The 22,806-nt window shown below is 43.3% G+C and overlaps 1 protein-coding gene across 1 annotated transcript in view; it reads right to left on the reverse strand.

Annotated features, from left to right (window-relative positions):
• The window catches only part of TMTC1 (transmembrane O-mannosyltransferase targeting cadherins 1), a 132,701-nt gene that overhangs the window by 26,083 nt on the left and 83,812 nt on the right, over positions 1 to 22,806 (reverse strand). The window contains 2 exon segments of the mRNA XM_033161599.1: positions 15,484 to 15,597; positions 17,610 to 17,774. Of these exon segments, the coding sequence (XP_033017490.1) occupies positions 15,484 to 15,597; positions 17,610 to 17,774 (279 nt within the window).

Genomic DNA, 22,806 nt, shown 5'->3' on the forward strand with positions numbered 1-22,806 from the left:
GGTGAGGCCCTCAGTATGCCCTCTCCCTCTATGCTTGATCTAGGCAGCCACCCAGAGAAGGCAGGTGGAGGACGCTGTTCCATCTTGTCGCTCTCCTCCGTGTTCACATGCTCAGAGAGGATGGGCTAGCAACTGGAATTCAGCAAGAGCAAGACAACAGGAAGAGAAGGCACAGCAAGGACAGGCAGCTCCAGGATTGGCAGCTATGATGGCAAGCCAAACCTAAGCTTCTCCCATCATAGCTGTCAACTTTTCCCTTTTCTTGCAAGGAATCCTATTCGGAATAAGGGAATTTCCCTTAAAAAAGGGGAAAGTTGACAGCTAGGTCTCCCATAATGGTGCAGGGTTAGGTCCTTGACCACTGGGCATGCTGAGTGGAGGCCGCAGTCCAATACATCTGGAAGGCACAAGGTTGGGGGAAGCTGCCCAAGACATCACATTTCAATGGAGTTTGCCAGGGGATTACTGGGGCTCCATTCCTACTCTGCCTTTTCTTTAAGGGGAGAGTCTGCCTGACGTGATCATGCATCGCGATTATGGGACAGGATACAGCCTTCATTCTAATCTACAGCTCCGGTGCCTGAAAGGAGAGGCAGCCTGTTTGCATTTAATCCTGTCGGCTTTATTACAAAATACAGCTTTCCCATTTGGAGTCTCTCTGAAAACACACATGCGCGGGCAGGCACATGCACAATGGTATATATGTCACCGGTAATGGCAACCATCTGCAAGCAATATCTCTCTTGCTATGTATCTCATTAGGCACAAAGTCCTCTTCACTTCACCTAATCAAGTGCCAAGTGCTGCATTATTTATGAAAGAAAGCTGAATTTCATTAACATTCTCACTGGGGCATCCAGTTTTTCGTTTTTTTTTTATTTTTTTGTTTTTTTTTTTTAAAAAACCAATCAATTTCCCCGTCTTTTTGAAATCCTAGGCATTTGTGTTAAGAACTTCCTCTCCTTCGCAATTATAGCAAAAGGCTCAAAACAGTGCAATTCATTATGCCACTGGAAAAAGAAATGGAAGTAATACTTTAAATCAGGTTCAGCTTTGATTTCTGTACACAAGAGAAGCAGGATGTGTGGCTTGGGGGTGGGGAGCAAAATGAATTATTCAAAAGACTCCTTCAATTGTGCCACTGCAATTGTCAGGATAAATTTAGGCAGCCTGGCCTTGAACTATTAGAGGTACCACATACACTGCACAAAACTTCCAGTATCAATTATTGTCGCAATCCTCCCCACACCACTGTTGCTGGAGAAAAGAAGTCTCTTTGGCTGCCAAAGAATGGCGAATTGTAGCTTCAACACACACACACAAAAAGATGGCAAGCAGAAAGGGATTTTCAATTTTTAGAGAACTGTTAACTGTTCTTCTATCTGAGACACTTAAAAGTTTATTTTTTTCCATTGCTGTTTGACATCTCAGTTACACCGGTGGCGGCAAGGCAATGCCAAACTCAACCAGGGTGGAAGGAGAGAAAGGAGGAGCTTGTTGCCATGGATACCATCTATAATCAAGCAAATATACTGTATTAATTCATCTTTCGCTTGCGTCAGGAAGCCGCTTAGAAAGCTCTGCAGTGAGAAAGGGCTGTGGAACTGGCCAAAGTTTAAAGGTGAACAAGTAGTTTAGGCTGGGACTCAGGCTACGGGCAATATCCCGAGTTGGTCCACAGAAAAGGGTAGGAACACAGATAAGCATACAATGGAGTGGAACAGTAAACTGGTATTGCAATGTTAGGCAATAAGAATAAGATAAGAATCACAGAACTGTAAGAATGGAAGCGATTCCCAAGGATCCTTTAGTGGGGTCATCTGGGGCTTTGGAGTACGTTGTCAGCAATATGCTGATGACACACAGCTTTACTTCTCCTTTACATCTGCTGGTGAGGCAGTGGAAGTGCTGGACCAGTGTCCTGCCTCAGTAATGGACTGGATGAGAGCCAACAAACTGAAGCTCAATCCAGATAAGGATTGAGGTACTGTTAGTGGGTGGTTCCCTAGTCTGGATAGATGGGAGACTGCCTGCTATTGATAGGGTTATGCTTCCTCTGAAGGAGCAGATATGCAGCTTGGTGATACTTCTAGATCCACTGCTGTCACTTGAGGCTAAGGTGGCCTCAGTGGCAACAGAGTACCTTCCATCGGCTTGGGCTAGTGACCCAGCTGCTCCCCTATCTGGACAGGGATAACCTAACTGCTGCTGTCTATGCTCTGGTAACCTCTAGGTTAGATTACTGCAACATGTTATACATGGGGCAGCCTCTGAAGACAGTTAGGAAACTTCAGTTGGCGCAGAATTCAGTGGCCTGGTTGCTCACAAGGGCAAGCATGAAAAGGGAATAGAGTAGCCTTCTTTACCCCATCCTGAACCCCTCCCCCATCCTTTTTGTGTTATGACAGGGATTCAGAAATGTAGCGGTAGGTAGCATGCTGGATTTCCCAAGAGGACTATTGTGAACCTGTTTTCATACTAGCACTTTCAAGAAAAGAAAACCTACAAGGAAGAAAGCAAGCGCAAGAATAAGAAACCCATTCATTCACTTTCGGATGCTTCCAGACAGGAGTCTGATATTGTAAACGGCTTGTTCAGATATTGCAAACGGGACATTGGCAGAAGACTTTTTTAAAAACATTGCATTTCCCCCAGAGAGGAATATTATGGATTAAACAGAGGGAGGCACAAGCTGACATTTTTATGCCAACTATGTTGCATGAATGCAGCAAGAAGAAAATTTTATGCATGAGGAACATCCATCCCACAATGAACACCCATCTGAAAGCACTCTTTACAGTATGTTAAAAAATAGACAGGTGTTTGGATGGAGGGGGGAGTCTGTTTAAAAACTAATCAGAAAAATAACTGGGTAGGGCTTCCATGGAAAAAGTAGTTTACTTATAGTTGACCATGCCACGGCCGGTTTGTATGAACCTGCGCATGGGGTGGGTGGGTGTTTATATGCGCGTTTCCCCATGTGAGTCCAGCCCAGTTATAAGCGTGGCATTAAGCTTGTGCACACCTGAAGTGATTGCACTGTTTAAATCACTGCCTCCTTTCACCCATAGGTAAAGGATGGAACATCACAAATATCTCTCTTTATAACAAAGGCTCTCTTTCAGAACACAAGGAGCACAACAACATATCCAGTGTGTCCTCCTAGTTATGTAGGACCTGAAATACTGCGAGACAACCCCATCCTTGTCTTGGCATCCTGAGCTGTGTCAATCAAGGACTCTTCAAGCGGTGGAGTGGTGGATTCTTCCCTGTACAATCGAGTTGGGGGTTTTCAACACCAATCTCCGTCAGCTCAGTTGGGGTTCTCTTAGGCAGCACTATAATGTCCAGCCTGCCTTGATTCCCCAGCACAGTATACATTCATGAATAATGGGCCACAGTCTGTTGTGGATGCCTTTGCAATGAGACAGAATTCCAGCAGCCTCTTCTCCTCTGGCATTGATGATGAACAGAGTCCCTAGCCTTTTTTTTAATGGCCCTTTGTTTTTGCCCCCATATTCAGGTACAATCTGAACCATATCCACAGCCTTCACAGACCCTCCCAACTTTACAGCAGTTTCTAATTTGAGATCCCAGGGTAGGTAGTACTTATGATGAGGTAGGAGAGAAAGTAGCCGTGCAATATGGGCGGGGGAGGAAAGTGGTGAGCTGAGCCATAGGATTACTAAATAAAATACCATTTAACACCAGGCTACACCTTCCCGTTCTTTAAAATAACACCCACACAAAAACAGCAGAGGATCCAGTTTCCTTCAAAGCTTCTCCATGAGTTTTTAAAAATTTATATTTGAAACCAGCATGTCTGGGTTCATTTAAACTTCATTAAATCTCACTCTGCCTTTGCACTCTGAATGCTTTTCAGCAAAGAGCTGCAGGTGACCTTGGACACCATCTGGGATTTATTTCTGCAAAGAATTAAAGTGCCAACACCTTTAGTCAACTTCTGTTTATGTTGTTCCTTTTTTTCTTTTTTTACAAGAACTCAAAATGTTCTCTGCTGCTTCATTTATGAGAGCCATAGCCATCCTTGTTCCTAACGCATCAAGTACCATTATGGGACCTGGATTGGTCTTTTGGAATCATTTATTGGAGTTTGGCCTTGGTTTGATTTTACGTGTGATTGCACCAATATTCCTTTGGTGCCATGTTTTACTGATCTGTCCCTGCGCATTGGCAAATAAGCACATAGAAAGAATCCAGACACAACCTATGCCGTATTATATCAAGGTTCCCTCTTTTCTTTTTGTGCTATATATCAGTGAAACACCCACATAAGAATCTTAATGCAATCATGTGTATGATCACATTAGGAATGCTTTTTACCGGTGATACACCCACATATACACAGCAGTCTGTACAAAATTCAGAAACTAAACCAAACCATAAAAATGGGAGATTTCTGATGCACAAGTTCCACTTCAGAGACACTGGAAGCTGCTTTATACTGAATCAGGCAGTTGATTCATCTGGTCCATCTAGCTGAGTATTGTCTCTACACTGACTTAAGAGCATCTCTCCAGTGTTTCAGAGGGGGACATCCAAGCCCTATCAGGGATGCCGGGTCTTGAAATTGGGATCTTCTGCATGCTCTGCCAATGAGCATTGGCCCTTTTTGGATGATTTGGAATTCCAAAATCAAATGATAAATTGGCTATTTCAGAAGTATCCCTACACTGCTGTAGTACTTTGAAGATTAAGATTGGGGGGGGGGGGAAGCAATCCTGTCTAAGGCTAGAATCTCATTGAAAGCTTCATGGAACTCCTAAACTCCAAGTGAACATTTCCTCATTTTCAGCGTTGGAAAAAATGTTGCGCCATCTCTGTCTCTCACGTCAAAGGAGAATGGGACAATGCTGAGCTCTGTGTATACATTTCTGTCCCATCCTGTGTTTATCACAACAGCGCTGTTTCTATTCTGCTGCAGATTGGCTTATGCTAAAACCAACATTGTTCACATCACTATGACCAAAACTAGCATAATTTATTACATAATCAATTTCAAAGGAAGGGAAACATTAAAAACAATGCAGAAAATAATGCCCTTGTTTACATAACATTTGAGAACTATGAAGTCAATTTCTGTTCCTGACCTCCAATGAATTTCAGCAATTTCTGCTCCTTCACAGATTTCTGTGAAGAAGATCTTCATACCTAGCTTTATCCCAATGTGTGGATTTCCCAATCTAGGTCACTAGCACAGATTTCAGGGGAGGGGACATCAAGATGATCTGGAGTTGCTCAGCATCCAGAATGCTTTATGAGTAGTTGCCAGGAAATCATCACCATCATCATAGTCACTGCTACACTTTGGTCAAAATGTGGGATAGAGAGGTGACTGTGGTTACCCATGAGAACCATCCTAATCTCTTACAACCCAGCTTCAGGGGCAATTGGCTCATTGGTCTACCAAAACACCAATGACAAGGATGAATAGATAAGAAGAGCACAGATGGCAGACAACCTGAGCCAAATTTTAAAAAGTTCACTAATTTGCTGTGCAACTGAAGACATACAGAAAGCTGGTGTCCTTGCACCGATGCTTATAATAATGCTTAAGAGGCATTACATTGCAGTAGCTCTTCCTTAAGTAAAAGCTATTATAACTTCAGAGATGTTAAGTACCTCAATGGTGTGGAGCAGGACTTTATATATTGGAGCAAGGGAAATGTATGAAAATTGTATGTGTAAATCTAGGTCCCAACATTTGGGCTTAAGCTACTGTTTCTCCCATTTTTATGAGCACTCCAAATCTGCAGTCTAGAAAAAGTTCCTGTGCAATGCAATCCTATGCATGTTTACTCAGAAGTAAGTCTTGCTGTGTTCAGTGTAGGTTACTCCTAGCTAAGCGTACACAGGATTTCAGCTCTAGAAAATCAGATTGCACCCACCACAACAGGAAAATAATATTTAAAATAAGCATTTCCTTGTTCACCATTCTTCCCAACATAAGAAGTGTTTACATTTGAAATTTTCAACACTTCAGTGGGGAATGCCTGTGGCTCAACTCCAAGTCTGGGCAAATGAGTGAAATGCATTTAATGAATTCATTTTGTTTCAGCAGTGCCCACTGTGTTTTGGATTTCATCACGGTTAAAACGAGACCATTTGCATTAGATCACTTGGTAAGAAGCAGCCTTTTGCTGCTGACAGGCAACTGCAGCCAGAACTCAGGGAGATGAAAGACAATTTCCTTCTCTACTTGCAGTAGGGGGGCTGCAGATTACATTTTAGGGTTGTCTAGAAACTCTGCTGTGCTTTTCCCACTTACCTTTAGGCCCAATAAGAGGTGATGTTAATTGTATCATTGCAGCTAATACGTCTAGCATTTTTCTTCTTTGAAAAGCTGCCCAGGGGATAGTATTGTGGTGTGCAGGAAAGGTGGGAGATATATATATATATATATATATATATATATATATATATATATATATATATATATATATATATATATATATATAAAACCTCCCTTCCTGCTGCAGTCTCCATGAAAAGCCCTCACCACCCAGCTGCTATTTTTTCTGGGAGAGAAATATCCATTGATCCCAATGAAAACTCCTTCTTAGGAAGAACAGCATAAGGCCATTTTCACCAGGACCATATTGAGAGTTTTAAAAAATAAATAAAAACCATGTTTTAAGCCTTCCCCACATAACATGCCATCTTAGCCCAAGTCCTGCAGCTGAAGGACTATTTAATCATATGGGAGATGCCATAAATTGCATTTCAACCACCACTCCTTAAAGCTCAGCACAGGTGCCAACTTGAACAAAATATGGGGGGCACCCGCCCACCCTCCCTTCTCCCCACACTTCTGTGGAGAGCACTTTCCTCCTCCACATGCAACTAGGCACAAATCTCCCCTCCCTCCCCCTGGTCTCCCGCAAGAAGTTTCTGCCTACTCACCTGCCCCACACCTGTTTGCTTCTCCTACCATCCTGCTGACCCACTTGCTTCTGCCCAACTACCCCTATTATAGAAAATAGGGGGGTTAAAATATTTTAGGGGGGGGGACCAGGGTCCCATAATGTTGGTGCCTATGTAGCCCAGTACTATCTACCCTGAATAGGAAGCTTTGTGTCAAATCAGACACTTGGCCCATGTACTTCTGTATTGCCTACACAGGCAGGCAGTGGCTCTCCAGGGTTTCAGTCCAGTGACTCTCCCAGCCCTACCTGAAGATGCCGGGGATTGAACCTGGGACCTTCAACATGAAAAGCAGATGCTCTACCTCTGAGCTATGCCCCTTCCCAGTCTTTTCCCAGGATATCAAGCTGAGAAATCCTGCAGCCCAAGATAAATCAGGGAATTGCGAATGGACGATGGGACTCTTCTGTAAGCAAAGTGTGTGCTCTGCTTCTGAGCTGTGGCCCTTGCCCAACACGTAGGAATGGCAGCACAGCAGTGAGCCACAGCAGGCAGAGATAGCAGCACCAAGCACCGCAGCTAGAAAGCAAGGAGTGTGCAGTGCTGCTTATCAGCAATGCTGCGTTTTAATGAAGAGGGAGAGCCTGCACACATTTTAATAAGAAAGGCTTCAATGACACATTAAACATTCAGCACAGCACTAGAAATTGAGCATCCCAATATTCCTATTCAATCTTACACACATTAATATGCACACACTGCGATGATTAGTCGTACTTTGTTTCATCTCAGATGAATACTCTTTGATCTCCTTGCAGCAGGCGTCTCCTGCAGAGCTGGCAGCAGAAAACCCGCTATAGTGGCAAGTATTTTAAAATTAACCTTAGGGGATAACCTTCACCTTCCAACAACCTGCACTTTTCCTTTCTTTGCTTTTTTGCAGCATCTCTCTCAGTTTCTTTTCTTTTCTTTTCTTTTTTAAAAAATAGTTCTGCCAAATAGCATGATTCTCTTCTTTTCTGGGGCCAACTACAGCACACCTGGCAAACGACCAGAGAGCTCTATTGCAATGATTTCTCTTTATTGCTTCACTGCAAGTAAGCTTAAAGGTTTATAACCATTATCACCATTCCAGAATATCAACCGCTCATGAACTCTGATTTAGACACAGCTCAGTTTGCATTCCCCCAAAGAATGAGCCTTTCAAGTTACACTTAATTTCCACTGTCTGTGCTGGGCATGCAAGAAAGAGTTTTTGTCCAGACCAATAAATTTGCATGTAGAAGTTTGCTTTACCTTAATTATGGCACCCTCCCATGTGGTTCCATTTCTGAGACCCCCACAACCATTTTTGCAAGCGTCTCCATATTATGCCTTTTCTAAAAAGCAGACTGTCACCATGGCCAGCATATGTATTTCCTAATTAGACTTAGCTACACTAGTAGAAAACAGCATTCTAGAAGCCTTACTTAATATGTAAGCATTACAATTTAATTTAAAGCCTGTCCTTCTCCTTTGAAAACAGATGCCAGTGCTAAGAAGAGTTTGGATTTGATATCCCACTTTATCACTACCCAAAGCAGTCTCAAAGTGGCTAACATTCTCCTTTCCCTTCCCCCCCCACAACAAACACTCTGTGAGGTGAGTGGGGCTGAGAGACTTCAGAGAAGTGTGACTAGCCCAAGGTCACCCAGCAGCTGCATGTGGAGGAGCGGAGACGCGAACCCGGTTAACCAGATTACCAGTCTACCACACTGGCCTACTGCTCTTAACCACTACACCACACTGGCCTTTGCAGCAGAAATATGGATTTGTGTTTGGAATGTGAACATTGTGTTCTGTCTCATGTCACAATCTTTGAGGGAGAGATCATGTAAGAAAGTGGATACTGGAGCACCTTCCACAGCATTGGGACCATTATTTGTAAGGGAAGAAGGGGGGAAGTGTATAAGGGGGTCATGACTGAGATACATAAAATTGTGCATGGTCCTGAGAAAGCAGATATAATTTTTCTCACTCTTTCCCATAATATGAGAATCTAATGAAATCAACTGGCCAGAAATTCAGGACAGCAAAAGGTCATTACTTCTTCACACAACACATCATAATCTAACCTCTAGGTTAGATTACTGCAACGTGTTACACATGGGGCTGCCTCTGAAGACAGTTCAGACACTTCAATTGGTGCAGAATTCACCAGCCAGGTTGCTCATAGGGGCAAAATGGTTTTGAGCATATAGCACCAGGAAAAGGATGTGGGTGGGTGGCCCTGTGGGTTAAACCACAGAGCCTAGGGATTGCTGATCAGAAGGTTGGCGGTTCGAATCCCTGTGACGGGGTGAGCTCCCATTGCTCGGTCCCTGCTCCTGCCAAATTAGCAGTTCTAAAGCACGTCAAAGTGCAGGTAGATAAATAGGTACCACTTTGGCGGGAAGGTAAATGGCGTTTCCGTGCGCTGCTCTGGTTCGCCAGAAGCAGCTTAGTCATGCTGCCCACATGACCCGGAAGCTGTACGCCGGCTCCCTCGGCCAGTAAAGCGAAATGAGCGCCGCAACCCCAGAGTCGTCCGTAACTGGACCTAATGGTCAGGAGTCCCTTTACCTTTAAAGGTAAATGACCCCTGGATTAACTGGATGGTTAAGTCCAGTCAAGGATGACTGTGGGGTGTGGCGCTCATCTCTCTTCAGGCCAAGGGAGCTGGCATTTGTCCACAAAAGCTAGAGCACAGGGAAAAATGCCATTTATATAGCACCAACTCTGGCCCAAGAGCTTGTTGTTGTTGTTGTTGTTGTTGTTGTTCAGTCGTGTCCGACTCTTCATGACCCCATGGACCAGAGCACGCCAGGCACCCCTATCCCCCACTGCCTCCCGCAGTTTGGCCAAACTCAGTTTGGCCCAAGAGCACTGGCTGCCAATTCATGTCCAAGCCCAAAATTGACCTACAAAGCCTTAAATGGCTTTGGACTGCAATACCTCAAGGACTGCCTCTCCCTATATGACCTGACCCAGACTCTGTGATCATCATCTGAGGCTCTTCTTTCATGTGCTCCATCCACAAGAGGTCGGAAGGATGGGAGCATGAGAACAGGCTTTTTCTGCAGTGGCTACCCACTGCAGTGGAATGCTCTCTCCAGGGAGGCTCGCCTGGAGCCTTCACTGCATATCTTTAAGCACCAGGCGAAAACATTCCTCTTCTCTCAGGCCCTTAGCTAATTAAACAATCTACGGCCTTGTAAATTGTTGGGGGAGTACTGTTTTGTTTGTTGTTAGGTATTTCTGTGTTTTTATACTGCAAACCACCCTGTGAGCCTAAACTGAAGGGCAGTTTATAAGTTTAAAAATCAATAAAATAATAAATCTATCATGGAAATTTGCCAACCCCAGATGCAAGAGGAGGAGAAAATCAGGTGCCAGAAAGTGGACCCCCAGACACGGAGGGGAGAAGTCTCCCCCCCTTCTGTTTCTAGATGTCAGACAGAAACAAAAAGGGTAGAGATAGCTACACTGCTTAAGCTCCTGAGTATTATCAATTGTACTGACATGTCCCAAAAAGTCATCCCAATGAAGTTTCGAGTTTGGCAAGGTGGTAGGAACATGAACCGCATCCTTTCTCAACTCCTGTTCCTGTCTGGGGCCCGTGGAGGCCTGGAAGCAGTTAGTTAGAGGGGGCGGAGTCTCTAGGGAAGTGACTTTGTTTGGGGAAGAAATCAAGAATCAACAGTTATATAAGGCCAGCCAGGTACCCTTTTAGCTTTCCAATATCATATTGCCTGCCTGAGCTGCAATAACACTTTCCAGCCATTATCTGGGTGGTGCTGCAGCACAGCAAATATCCGTAAGCTAAAATGCCGGGGGCCCTGCTGCCAGATCCCTTGGTTTGCGCCTCAGATGCCTTACATCTCTAGCACAGGGCTAGTCAATGTGATGCCCTTCAGATGCTGCTGGACTACAATCCCCATCAGTCCCAGCCAGCAGGCCCAATCATAAGGGATGGCGTGGGCAGTAGTCCAGCACATGTGGAGGGTACTGCTTTAGCTACCTCCGCTCTAGGGGAACTCCTGTTCCGAATCATGCAACCCAAATGGTACTTGAAGCCTCTGTGTGCTCTTCCATGACCTAGAGCATTCCCATGTTCCTGCCCAATACAGGACTGACCTATGGCCAGGCTTCGCAATCTGCCCTTCAGCGGCAAATCCGCTTCCTAAAACACTGACTGCTGCTTGCTAAACTCCTGGTGCTGAATCCCTGATTTACGTCTGCTGACATTCAGGCCAAGGCTACTCGCATCCCAGCTGGCTGCACCAATCTTCCAGCTGCAAGGAAACCGACATAGTAGCATGAAGCTATGTTTATTTTGCCCACATAACTTAGTTGCTTGAGTTGAAAAGGTAACAGATCAGAGCCGGCAACCACGGCTTAATTCCAAGTTGCCAGGCAACCGCACATCCGCCAGTGAAGTACTTTCAGACGGCGCTACCAGCAACTTTGGAAAACGGCGCTGCTGCTGGCCCTTCGCGGGGCCATAAAGCACCAAGCTGGATGATGCTCACAATGCTCTGTAAACAAGATCGTTGTGGGCTATATATCTAATGATGCTTAATTAACACTCCTGGCAAATCAATCCTAAAAACAGCCTCCTTCATAATTAAAACTCTGCCAAGTAGGAGACAGCACCGCAGCTATGGCAACTTGATGCTTGCTGAATTAGGGGAGGAAAAAGAAACGATGGGAGGGGGGGGAGCGACTCTTGACAGCAATTACTGTGTGCTTAGACTAATTCACAAGCAGATGGTTGCACTTAAGCACCAGTGAAGGAGGACTGCTTGTTACTGTCAGCAGGATGAATAGAGAGGCTGTGTCGTGCAGTGGCTAGCTTTCCATCAGAGAAGCCTGAGGCAGGCGAAAGCCATTATTACTTACTGTTCATACTCCGCCATCAGCACACATGAGTCCCTTTCAGGCTAAACAGGTAGGTCACTGCCTCCAAAGGAGCACCGTGGAACCACTTTAGACTGTCATGGCTTCACCCCAAAGAATTGTGGGAAATGTAGCTTGTTAAGGGTTCCGAATGTTGTTAGAAGACCCCTATTCCCCTCACAGAAGGACAGTTCCCAGAGTAGCTTAACCATCAATCCCTAACAATCAACCCCTCTTTCACAGGCTACCTTTGAGAGCTGTAGCTTGTGGGGAGGAATAGGGGTCTCCTTAACAACTCCCAGCACCCTTAACAAACCACTGTTCCCAGAATTCGTTTGGGGGAGCCATAGCTGTTTGAAGTGGCATCTCTTTAAATGTGGTATTGCTTCCCTCCCCTGATTCCCTCTGAGGCTGGTAAGCCATGAGGAAGAGTTTGGAAGGTTGCCGCTAGTTCTCCGCTGCCCCTTACCCACCCGCAGCCCCTCTGGGAAAAATCACTGGCTAAGCTACTTGTGAGCAAATGGCTACTTCCCCACATGAGGATCAGCCGCAGAAGAGGCAGAAACAATGGTTTTTGAGGAGAGATTAGAAAGAAGGGAGAAAGGCATCCCTACCAACACATTATGGAAGAATCTTTCATATAAGGGGGCGTCAGCAAGGAGGGATGGGAGTAGCCGTTTAAAGCTCCCCATAGTTTTTCCTCAGCTCTCTTAAAGAAAAATACATGGGAATCACTGCAGGCTATGGAAGGGTATGGGGAAGCCATTGAACAGAACTGAAGAGGGACTTCACTAGGGAGGGGTATCACTGCTTCAATATCCCCCCCTCTCTCTGTCTCACTTTCTTTCTCTCTCACACACACACAAGCACACCAATTAAGTCCCAAGCGAGATTGGCTGCTCCTGGTGGGAGAAATGAGGGTGTGGTGATGCCACATCACACATTTCAAATTGCTAGATGTTATGGGGTAGAGAAGAGGAGGCGAAGGCACTTGTGTATCTGCTTCTGTCAGCTGCCAACATCCAGGTTCATCCTCCAGAATGTTAGGCTGACAGGCTTAATTACAGAACTATAATTAATACATACTTGTGTTTAATAAATATTACCTGCCAGTTTACGTGGCACTTCAGATTTGCAAGGTGCTTTGCAACAGAAGGGTATAATCACAATAACTCAGTGCTATGGATAGATGGATGAGTCTATTACCAGCCCTTGCCAATTCTGTATATACTCATTCCTAAATCAGCTCTGCCCTCTTTCTGCATTAATTTGTGAGTTTCCTTAAAAAAAAACACGAATGAAAATACATACTTTTTTTTCTCAGGGCACACAATTCTAAAAGCATTTTATCCTAAAATGTGCATTTTGTAATGCATGTTAGTATGGCTTTTGAGCAGAGAGGTGCATTGCAAATTTCAGATAACTGCAAAATATGAAGGATAGCAGCATTCGGATTCATGCATTATTCTGGGAGGTGTGAAACTGGCCAGCTCACATTCTTCTAAAGCATTTTCAGAAGCGCACAGCTTGTTTTGTCCTCAGTGATTTTTCAAAGCTTCAACATTTTCTGCCCAGCCACTAGAATGAAGGGGAACTGATCAGTCAAGCCAGGAGAAATTCTGTTCTGAAATGCCTGCTTTGACTTGTTCTTATGCACAGCTCATTAGGGTAGCTAGCCTTCCTAATTCTTTGTACTTTGGCCACAAGCAAGGACAAAAATCCAGGAGGAAAAGCAGATAGACTCATTTGGGCTCCACATTCAACATTTTTTAAATGTCTGGTAATGAAATGCAAATAGTTGGCTGTGCAAATTTCTTAGCAGCATCCTGCTGTATGGAAAAGCTTTCCATGTGACCTTAAAGGCATTTGGCCCAGAGCCAAACTAGAGTTACACAGGAGATGCGTGAACAGTTCCTTAGCTTTTATTTATTTATTTTTTGAATGAAAAGCAGCTGTTTGAGCAGAGATGCAGGAGGGGTTGCTTAACCCATTCCCCTTCTGCTATTTGTCTGCTCACAATCAACATCCTTAACGAGTACCCCCACCGCCGCAAAACTCCCAAGGCTTCTAAAAGCAGCTTGGAGAGGAGCAATACAGAGATGCTTTTCTACTTCTAATCACGGCTACCAATACTTTGTTTCAGTGGGTTTAAATTAAAACTAAACTAAACTAAACATTTCAATTATCTTTTGTTGGTCAACAGTGCATATTATTTTAAAAAAGACCACCCCGCCCCCCCCAAAAAAATTAAAATCCATTAAAATCCAATATCTGCTAATAGCTCTACTTGGAAACTACATTTGTGTAATTAAAGAGACTGCATTTATACTTAAGCATCCTCTGTGAGTACGCTTGTAAACTTGAAATGTCCAGGAAGATATTTTATCAAGACACTGTATTTAAACATAAGCACTCTCCGAGGGGGTTTATGTGATGTTATGAATTCCAGAAAACCCACAGAGTTGCAGTTATCTCTTTCTGGGAATTAATTTGCCTACAGACTAATTTGCTATGAGAAACATTAATTCATACCAACCTGTTGTCTATGTAAATGAAAAACGCTTGTGCCTGTTGTATGAATTTATGCAGATAAAGCTTTTAGAGGAGTGAGCATTCACTGTTGAATCCCCAGAGCATCCTGTCCTAGGCAAGATACACTGCCTGCATACTTACGGTAGGTTCTGAATATAAAGAAAGACACTCCACAGGGGGCAAAACAAGGAGCTAGGCACAAGCCATGAGCATTTTCCAAACACATTTATGAGGAAGTCAGTCCCATTGAACTAACATGAAGGTTTAGGACAGAATAAGTTAGTTCAGTGTGGGACTTCTTTCCTGTTTGCACTGATCATGTCTACTTGGATTCTGTCTGCATAAACGACTAGTAATCAGTAAGGGGAACTGCACAGTGACTTACATATATCAAGTAGGGTGATTCTTTGTGCCTGACGCTCACAGATATAGCTCAGTCTCCCAGGCTTGAAGTGGAAACAGAGCAATTGGAAGTAAGCCTCATGCTAGAAGTCCCATTTGAAACACACACACACACACACACACACTTCCATAGATTGTAGTGGCTTCAAGTGCAAGAGCCTAACTCTCTGTTAAGACATTCTCTGATGTACCTAAGGCAAAGCACACCATCTAGAAAAGGTCCCTGAACAAAACAGCACACGCCCCAGGTCTGTAAGACGAGAATAAAAACATGACATATACCCAAAGTTCCAGAATCACTGGTAATAAAGGTGCTTATGGACCTCCTGGACCAACCCGCTTATGAGAAGGCACAGCATGTGAGAGTAAAGAATAACAGCCACAAAATACATCAGAGGTAGGGCGCTGGAACCGGACTGTGGGTCAGATCCGTAATTCCCTCAATCCTCACAGGTGGGTGAGACTGCCCACCTGTCTACCCCTTGGTGTCCTAATGATACTGGGAGCATGCCCTTCAAAGGGGTTCACTGTAACTTCCAACCAGCTGATCAGCAGTTACAGGGAGCCTCTCTGAAGTCCTTTTGGAGGAAGCGGTTCCATTTCAAAGCACTTCCCCTCCACAAAGTGCTCTGAGTCCCAACCGCTTTGTCTGTAGAGGGGGAATTCATTTGAAAACATCTGTCATGCTTGGTCATTGATCAAAAAAAGGCAAGAATGAAATCAAATAGAACCTTCCTAAGAACTTACTTGAGGGCTGTTTTGTAGTGGTAGATGGCTTCACTGTCGCGACCTTGGTCTTTCAAAAAATTGGCATAGTTGTAGTGCACCTTGGCATTATGGGGCAGAGTCTGGATGCCTGACCTATGAACGAGAAACCACATAGGAACAGGAACAAACACAGTTTTGCTTTTTATTATTGGGATTGCGCCTCTTGATAGCTTGCCGTAAAGGGTACTAAAAATGAGGCATACTGGAAACCACGTACTTGAAAGAAACAGGGTGCACCTCTCAAACCAAACTGTAGTTTTGTTAAAACAAAATAACAAATATAAAAATTCCTTCCAGTAGCACCTTAGAGACCAACTAAGTTTGTTCTTGGTATGAGCTTTTGTGTGCATGCACGCTTCTTCAGATACACTGAAACAGAAGTCACCAGAGCCTTATATATAGTGAGAGAGTAGGTAGGGGTATTACTGAGAAGGGTGGTGGGAATGGGTGATTGGCTGATAGTTGAGGTAAACCTGTTGACGACTGTTAACGACTGCAATTGGTCTTACAGGAAAAAGCAAGGGGTGAGATGGCTAAAGGTAGCTTTTGTAGTTTTGCTGAAATATATAAAAATAAAAAATAAAAACTGTCCAGTAGCACCTTAGAGACCAACTAAGTTTGTTCTTGGTATGAGCTTTCGTGTGCATGCACACTTCTTCAGTCTCCCCCATCCTCCTATGAATGCCTCAACTAGAAATAAACCAGCAAGCCATCACTGCCAAAATCATACTGTATGCACACACTTCATAGCCTGAAACCTGGTTCCTGACCCACTTTGGAAATTATTCTCTAATTAAAAGAGGAAATAATAAATATTCATACCCCCAGCCAAGTAGGAAAAGGTGGGGAACAAATTACAAGGCAACACAAAATGTTTTTTCCCATTTCTATTTCCTTCAATCTTGCGACTAATATTTTCCATGTACATTTGCCCAACATGAATTCCTAAACTCTAATATTGCTGCTCCAGAAAATACATAGCAATTGAACTGGCTGGGAGTAGGGGAGGAAAATACACACACCACGGATTTGAGAACAATGTCCCAGTGTGGTTTCCTTCCGCAATGATTGCTATGGAGTTTCTCACAGACCAACCTGAAATATAGTGTGTTGGCATAAACTACAATGATGTAAATAAAGCGAACACTGGTGATTTTTTTTAAAAAAAAATTAGGGCACATGTGATCATAAAAGAGGCTGCCAAACACAAATTCTCAGCACTCTCACAAAACTACAATTCCCAGTGCTGAGAGATGTGTCATACAATTTAAACCAATTAACACTGGGTACCATCAGAAAAATTTAAGGTGCTTCCAGCTGGGAGGCTTAATATCTCAAATGGTTTGTTGGTGACAGGTTTTTGCATTTTTTCTGCAAAAAAAGAGGAATTAAATAGGGGGGAAATATAAACTGGTATTCTGATGCTGATGATGCCATGTGCACACTATAAAAAACCTTGCATACATCAACAGCAACAATCCCCCAATAAATACCCATGTGGAAGCATCCATATTGAAACTGACATTATCCCCCCTCCGTTCTGTAAATCATCACCACCAGTAATAAAGTGTTCCACCATGATAAACCGTTTGCTGTGCAACCTCCTGTTAAATTGCTGTCCATTGATCTTTCCCAAAGTGTATGTGTTTGGAACCTATTACATAATTCTGTTTGCAAAGCACAAAAAACAAGCGGGACTACATGCATCACGCTGCTCGTTCTGCAGAGGTAACGTGCATAAATAAAAAGAAGCAAAAGTGTCTTTTCAGGGGTGCAGAGGGAAATTATTCCTAGTCAGCACATTTGACTCTAGGAGCAGATTTACTGATTAAGGATAAGCTATTTTTAGACAGGTAAAGAGCACCATTTTAAAGGTTTAATCCCCAGTGGAGGAGAGACATTGCCTAGCGATCCATTCTCTCTGTCCCACACTATCACCTGCTTATAGGATGGCTAAAACACATATTGTACTGTTCACATTCCAAGTAATATGTATTCTTCAGGTAAGGTATGAAAAATATTACTGGTGGGCCTTGGAGAACCCCAACAAAGCCAAAATGTTTCCCCAGCCTTGCTACCAGCCCCTCACCTTAGATCAATCTTACCTGAAAAGGGACTCTCTTGACAGCCAGATTTCATTCTGCTTCACTGTTTTCCATGAGAACAGCAACAGCAGCAAAGCCGAGAGGGTCGCTGCAGTGGCTCCCCATTTATTTAGCCACATACAAAGCTTGTTTAAGCCGTGGACCAAGAGGATGCAGTAACCCATACTGAAAAAGCAATCAGGGAAGGAGGAGGGAGAGAAAGAATTATAGCAAGATGCAATGCTTGAGGTTCTTTCACAAAGGTTAGCATAACCAGCAAGAGGGCAGGTCCCTTGCATTATCTGGTCTTCTCTCACAGTGGGGCAAGATATTGCTAGATGGAGTCATTACTCCTCTGTGTCTCTTTGCTCACTCTTCAACATAACTAACTTAACACAATGCATGCTGCAATTTCACTACATCTTGCCCAGCTTCCACTGCCTAAGTCAATGATGTGAGGCAGGGGGCAGGGTAACACACGGTGAGGTGACATCCCGTCAGATGTTTCGTTAAGCTAGACCAGGGATGGGAAACCTTTGGCCCTCTGGATGTTACTGAACTCCAACTCCCATCATCTCCAACCAGCCTAGCTCAGTGGTGAAGGAAGATTAGAGTTCTGGCTCTCTATATGTTGCAACTGCCATCATAATTGGCCAGCCTGGCTGGATCTGATGGGAGGTAGAGTTGTCCTCATCCCGGGGTGCTCATCCTTTAGTTGAATGTTACAAGGGAGAAAGTGGCAAGACACTCAGTGTGGTTCCCACTCCTTCTCTCTTGGCAACATCTAGTTGCACTTTGGATCTCAAAAACCTGCAGAACATATTAGGCAACTCCAGAAGTTCAATTTTATGATGCAAATATTAAATTGGGGTAGCCAAAGTAGTGCCTTTCAGGTGTTGCTGGACCACAATTCTCATTAACTCTACAGGGAGTTTTAGTTTAGCAACAGCTGGAGGACACCATGGTAGCTACCCTTGGTTTTAACTGTTGGGGGTGGGAATTGTAATTCAGCAATACATAAAGTTGTATGAGAGTAGCTTCCCCCATGACTACAGAAACCAGGTAGTCAGTGTACTCGGGACAAAAGAACACAAACACGTACATATACTCTGTCCTTCGGATATTGTAAAATACACACTCATAAGTCTCATAATACGCTCAATAGATTTAAAAAAACAACAACAACATTCACACTGAACTTCTGGTTCAGTTTTTTTAATTACAAATATAGTTTTTATCTGGACTGGATGAATCCCAAGCCGGAATTAAGATTGCCGGAAGAAATATCAACAACCTCAGATATGCTGATGACACAACCTTGATGGCAGAAAGTGAGGAGGAACAAAAGAACCTTTTACTGAGGGTGAAAGAGGAGAGCGCAAAATATGGTCTGAAGCTCAACTTCAAAAAAACTAAGATCATGGCCACTAGTCCCATCACCTCCTGGCAAACAGAAGGGGAAGAAATGGAGGCAGTGAGAGATTTTACTTTCTTGGGATCCATGATCACTGCAGATGGTGACAGCAGTCCCGAAATTAGAAGACGCCTGCTTCTTGGGAGAAAAGCAATGACAAACCTAGACAGCATCTTAAAAAGCATCACCTTGCCGACAAAGGTCCGTATAGTTAAAGCTATGGTTTTCCCAGTAGTAATGTAAGGAAGTGAGAGCTGGACCATAAAGAAGGCTGATTGCCGAAGAATTGATGCTTTTGAATTATGGTGCTGGAGGAGACTCTTGAGAGTCCTGTGGACTGCAAGAAGATCAAACCTATCCATTCTTAAGGAAATCAGGCCTCAGTGCTCACTGGAAGGACAGATTCTGAAGCTGAGGCTCCAATGCTTTGGCCACCTCATGAGAAGAGAAGACTCCCTGGAAAAGACCCTGATGTTGGGGAAGATGGAGGGCACAAGGAGAAGGGGATGACAGAGGATGAGATGGTTGGACAGTGTTCTCGAAGCTACTAACATGAGTTTGGCCAAACTGTGGGAGGCAGTAGAAGACAGGAGTGCCTGGCGTGCTCGGCAAATGAAAATGTTTGAATACATGGAACTCGCCGAGATGACTGGAAGGATCCGCGACCAGAAAGAGGAGAAAGTAGAAGAAGATTGGAAGAAATTTAAAGAGAATTTGAAGAAGTGGTGTAATATATAGAATATCCTTAAGGAAGTACAGCTAGGTTGTCGCAAATTTATATAATTTGATGTTTTGTAAAGTATTAATTTTATAATTTGAAAGTTTAGAAGAAGAACCTGCTATAGGAGTTAAATGGACAATGAAGCTCAGAGGAGGGGATTGGGGAAAGTCCTCATACAATGGAAAATGTCAATGTAAGGGCCTGTGAAATATATGTGTTTGTTTGTATGTTTTCTTTTTTCTTTTTGGTGTTTCATTGTTGTCTTATAATAAAATATGTAATAAAAAAGGAGTGCCTGGCGTGCTCTGGTCCATGGGGTCACGAAGAGTCGGACACGACTAAACAACAACAACAACATAGTTTTTATACAATTTTCATGTGTTTCCTTAAACCATTCCATATTTAAAATAACAACAAACACTGCTCCATTTAAACTAACATGCAAGGTTATTTTCCCTACAAAACTATCCATATATATTGACTCAATCTTACATACGGTACTGCCAAAATATAATTTTCTTCCCGAAGAACTGTTTGCTAAATCTACAGTCCCTGCAGAAAGCACCAGAAACTAATCTGCTTTTGTTCTCTAACATTCCTCTGCTTTTATTCCAGTGTGTTTATTATAAAGCATCAGCATCCAAGTATCTTGACTTTTTATGAAATCAAACTTGCTATTTGATTTCTCCTCAGAGTGTTTGATATTAATGGGCAAACAGCTAAATGTTCGAAGTCTGACTCTGGGTAAAAATAATCTCAAAGAAAGGATGTTTGCAATGCTTAGTAACTTAACTATGTTTTATCTGATCAGAGAGCTAGAGAAACAGGAACTAACCCCAAATGGTAAAATGGCATTATTTCTTTCCTTCATTATTAAACATATGTGGGAACTGAGACTGTTTCACACCTGATTCCTGCAAAGCTCCATATATTTGCTCCTGGATGTGTTTCTGCAGGAGACTAAGTAAGAGCAGGGTGCTCACTTGCACAAGAACAACAACAGGAAATGTGCCACCAGAAAACAAGATAATAGGTGTTGAAATAATTTCCATATGCTGATTTATATGTATAGATGCAAATTTAAGCAAAAACACATCTCACAATAATGAGGAAGACTATAACCTAGTGGCCTGAGTACTGATGGGCAACTTCAGTGCCCCTACTCCTCTCCCTTCTGAGGGTTCTAGTTTCCTTCAAGTTTCAAATGGACTTGGACTGAACTGACCGGCAAACAGATAACTCCTTCAAACAGTGGACTATCTTCTGTAAAGTAGGAAACATGACCACTCTGGATAACAGGCTATCAACCAAAATGCAAATACTTGGAGCATGCATTAGTGTGTGGCATTTTTTCAGTGTGTGCTGCCTTGGTACCAAGTGGAGGGAAGTCAGCTGCTCAGGAAGTTCAGCCCAAAGTTCTTAGAGCATATGAATTGAGGAAACTGGATACATTATGTGAGCACACCAAATTCCCCAAATGATCAAGGGGTTGAAGCACTTTATTCAGAATGAAAGGCTGAAGGTTTTCGGACTTGTCAGCTTAGAAAATAAATAGCTACTTAGGTGTGTGTGTGTGTGTGTGTGTGTGTGTGTGTGTAATATGAAATACAGAATTATGGACGGCATGGGAGGCTGAATAGAAAGACATCATTTCTCCCCCTTGCATCGTACTAGAATTCAGGGTCACCTAATTAAGCTGATTGGCAGTAGATGCAGGAGCGACAAAAAGAAGCAGCATTTCGCACAGTGCAAAAAAATGGCTAATGGAAATTTACCACCTCAAGGCTGCTGATGCAGCACAGAGAATGGAAGTATTATACGGGAGGGATCACAGCTCGGGAGTAAAGCTCATGTTTTGCACGTAGAAAGACCCAGACTCCAGCATCGCCAGTTTTAAAAAAGAATAGGGGAGCAGGTAATTAGGAAAGATTTCAGTCTGAGACCTAGAAGAGCTGCTGCCCATCAGACTAGGCTGCAAATGACCCATTAAAATTCGTGCAGCCACCTGAAAATCACCGTTATAAGATCTGTTTAGGTAAAAACAAGCCTGACTACAATTAACCTCAGACTGCAATACCTCCGGATTGCAGTACCCTCGGTACTCATTGATAAAAGTTGTTAATAAATGGAGCAGGGCAGCTACAAGTGTCATTAATTTCAACAGGAGGTACCTTAAGCATGCTTAACTCTATCCCAATGGAAACTACGGGGTTTAAAGGTGCACAATGCAGGCTGGATCATGCCCTTTGGACGGCACTTTTAAGGCACAAGAATGTCACAATCCTTTGCCTACCTCACAACAACCCTTTGAGGTAGGTCACAACTTTCCCCATTCTATGTTCAGAGAACTGAGGGTAAGTGTTCACACCTTGCCAGTGGTAATTCATGACAGAGCGATGTGCCAACCCCTATTCTCTCATATTCAAGTGAGGTCGCAATCTGCAACCACTTGTTGCGGAGGGGGCAGGAATCAGCTGGTGAGACTTAAAGGGAAATGATCTAAGGATCAAATTCTGGTCATTTGCAAATAAAATTTGCATATGTTTTCACCTGATGATACAGTTTAATCCTTTTGTGTCAGGTTTTTTTTGGGGGGGTGGGGGGCATTCTTAAGCAGTTATCCACAGAAAGCATATATTGTATAAAAGTGAAGGGATTGCATTTGACTTCAATTGCAGAGGGAACGACACACAAGGCTTTCATCCAAGTAGAGGTTTTGTCATGTTCACAGTATTACCAATGATTTGCCAGAGGCATAGAGAAATTCAGATTTCCAGGAGTAAATTGAAAAAAAAAATGGAAAAAGACTAGATTGGGCCAACAGCACACCAAATAAGCATTCGTAATAGGAAGTTAGGAGGAAAAGATCCCCTAGAAGCAAGTGAATAATAATATATTCTCTTCAAATGAATACTTGGCTGGGGGGAAAGGGAGAGGGCTCTTTTGTGATTTTAAAGGGTCACAACCTCATAAAATTTTTAACTCTATTCTCACATCCTCATCACACTATGAATTTTAATTGCTATCGAACAAAATGCTATTAAAAGAGGTGAAGTAAAATGGCTAGAAAATCCATTTCTCTT

The sequence above is a fragment of the Lacerta agilis genome, chromosome 10 (genome assembly GCF_009819535.1).
Source record: "Lacerta agilis isolate rLacAgi1 chromosome 10, rLacAgi1.pri, whole genome shotgun sequence".
Taxonomy (NCBI): Eukaryota; Metazoa; Chordata; class Lepidosauria; order Squamata; family Lacertidae; genus Lacerta; species Lacerta agilis.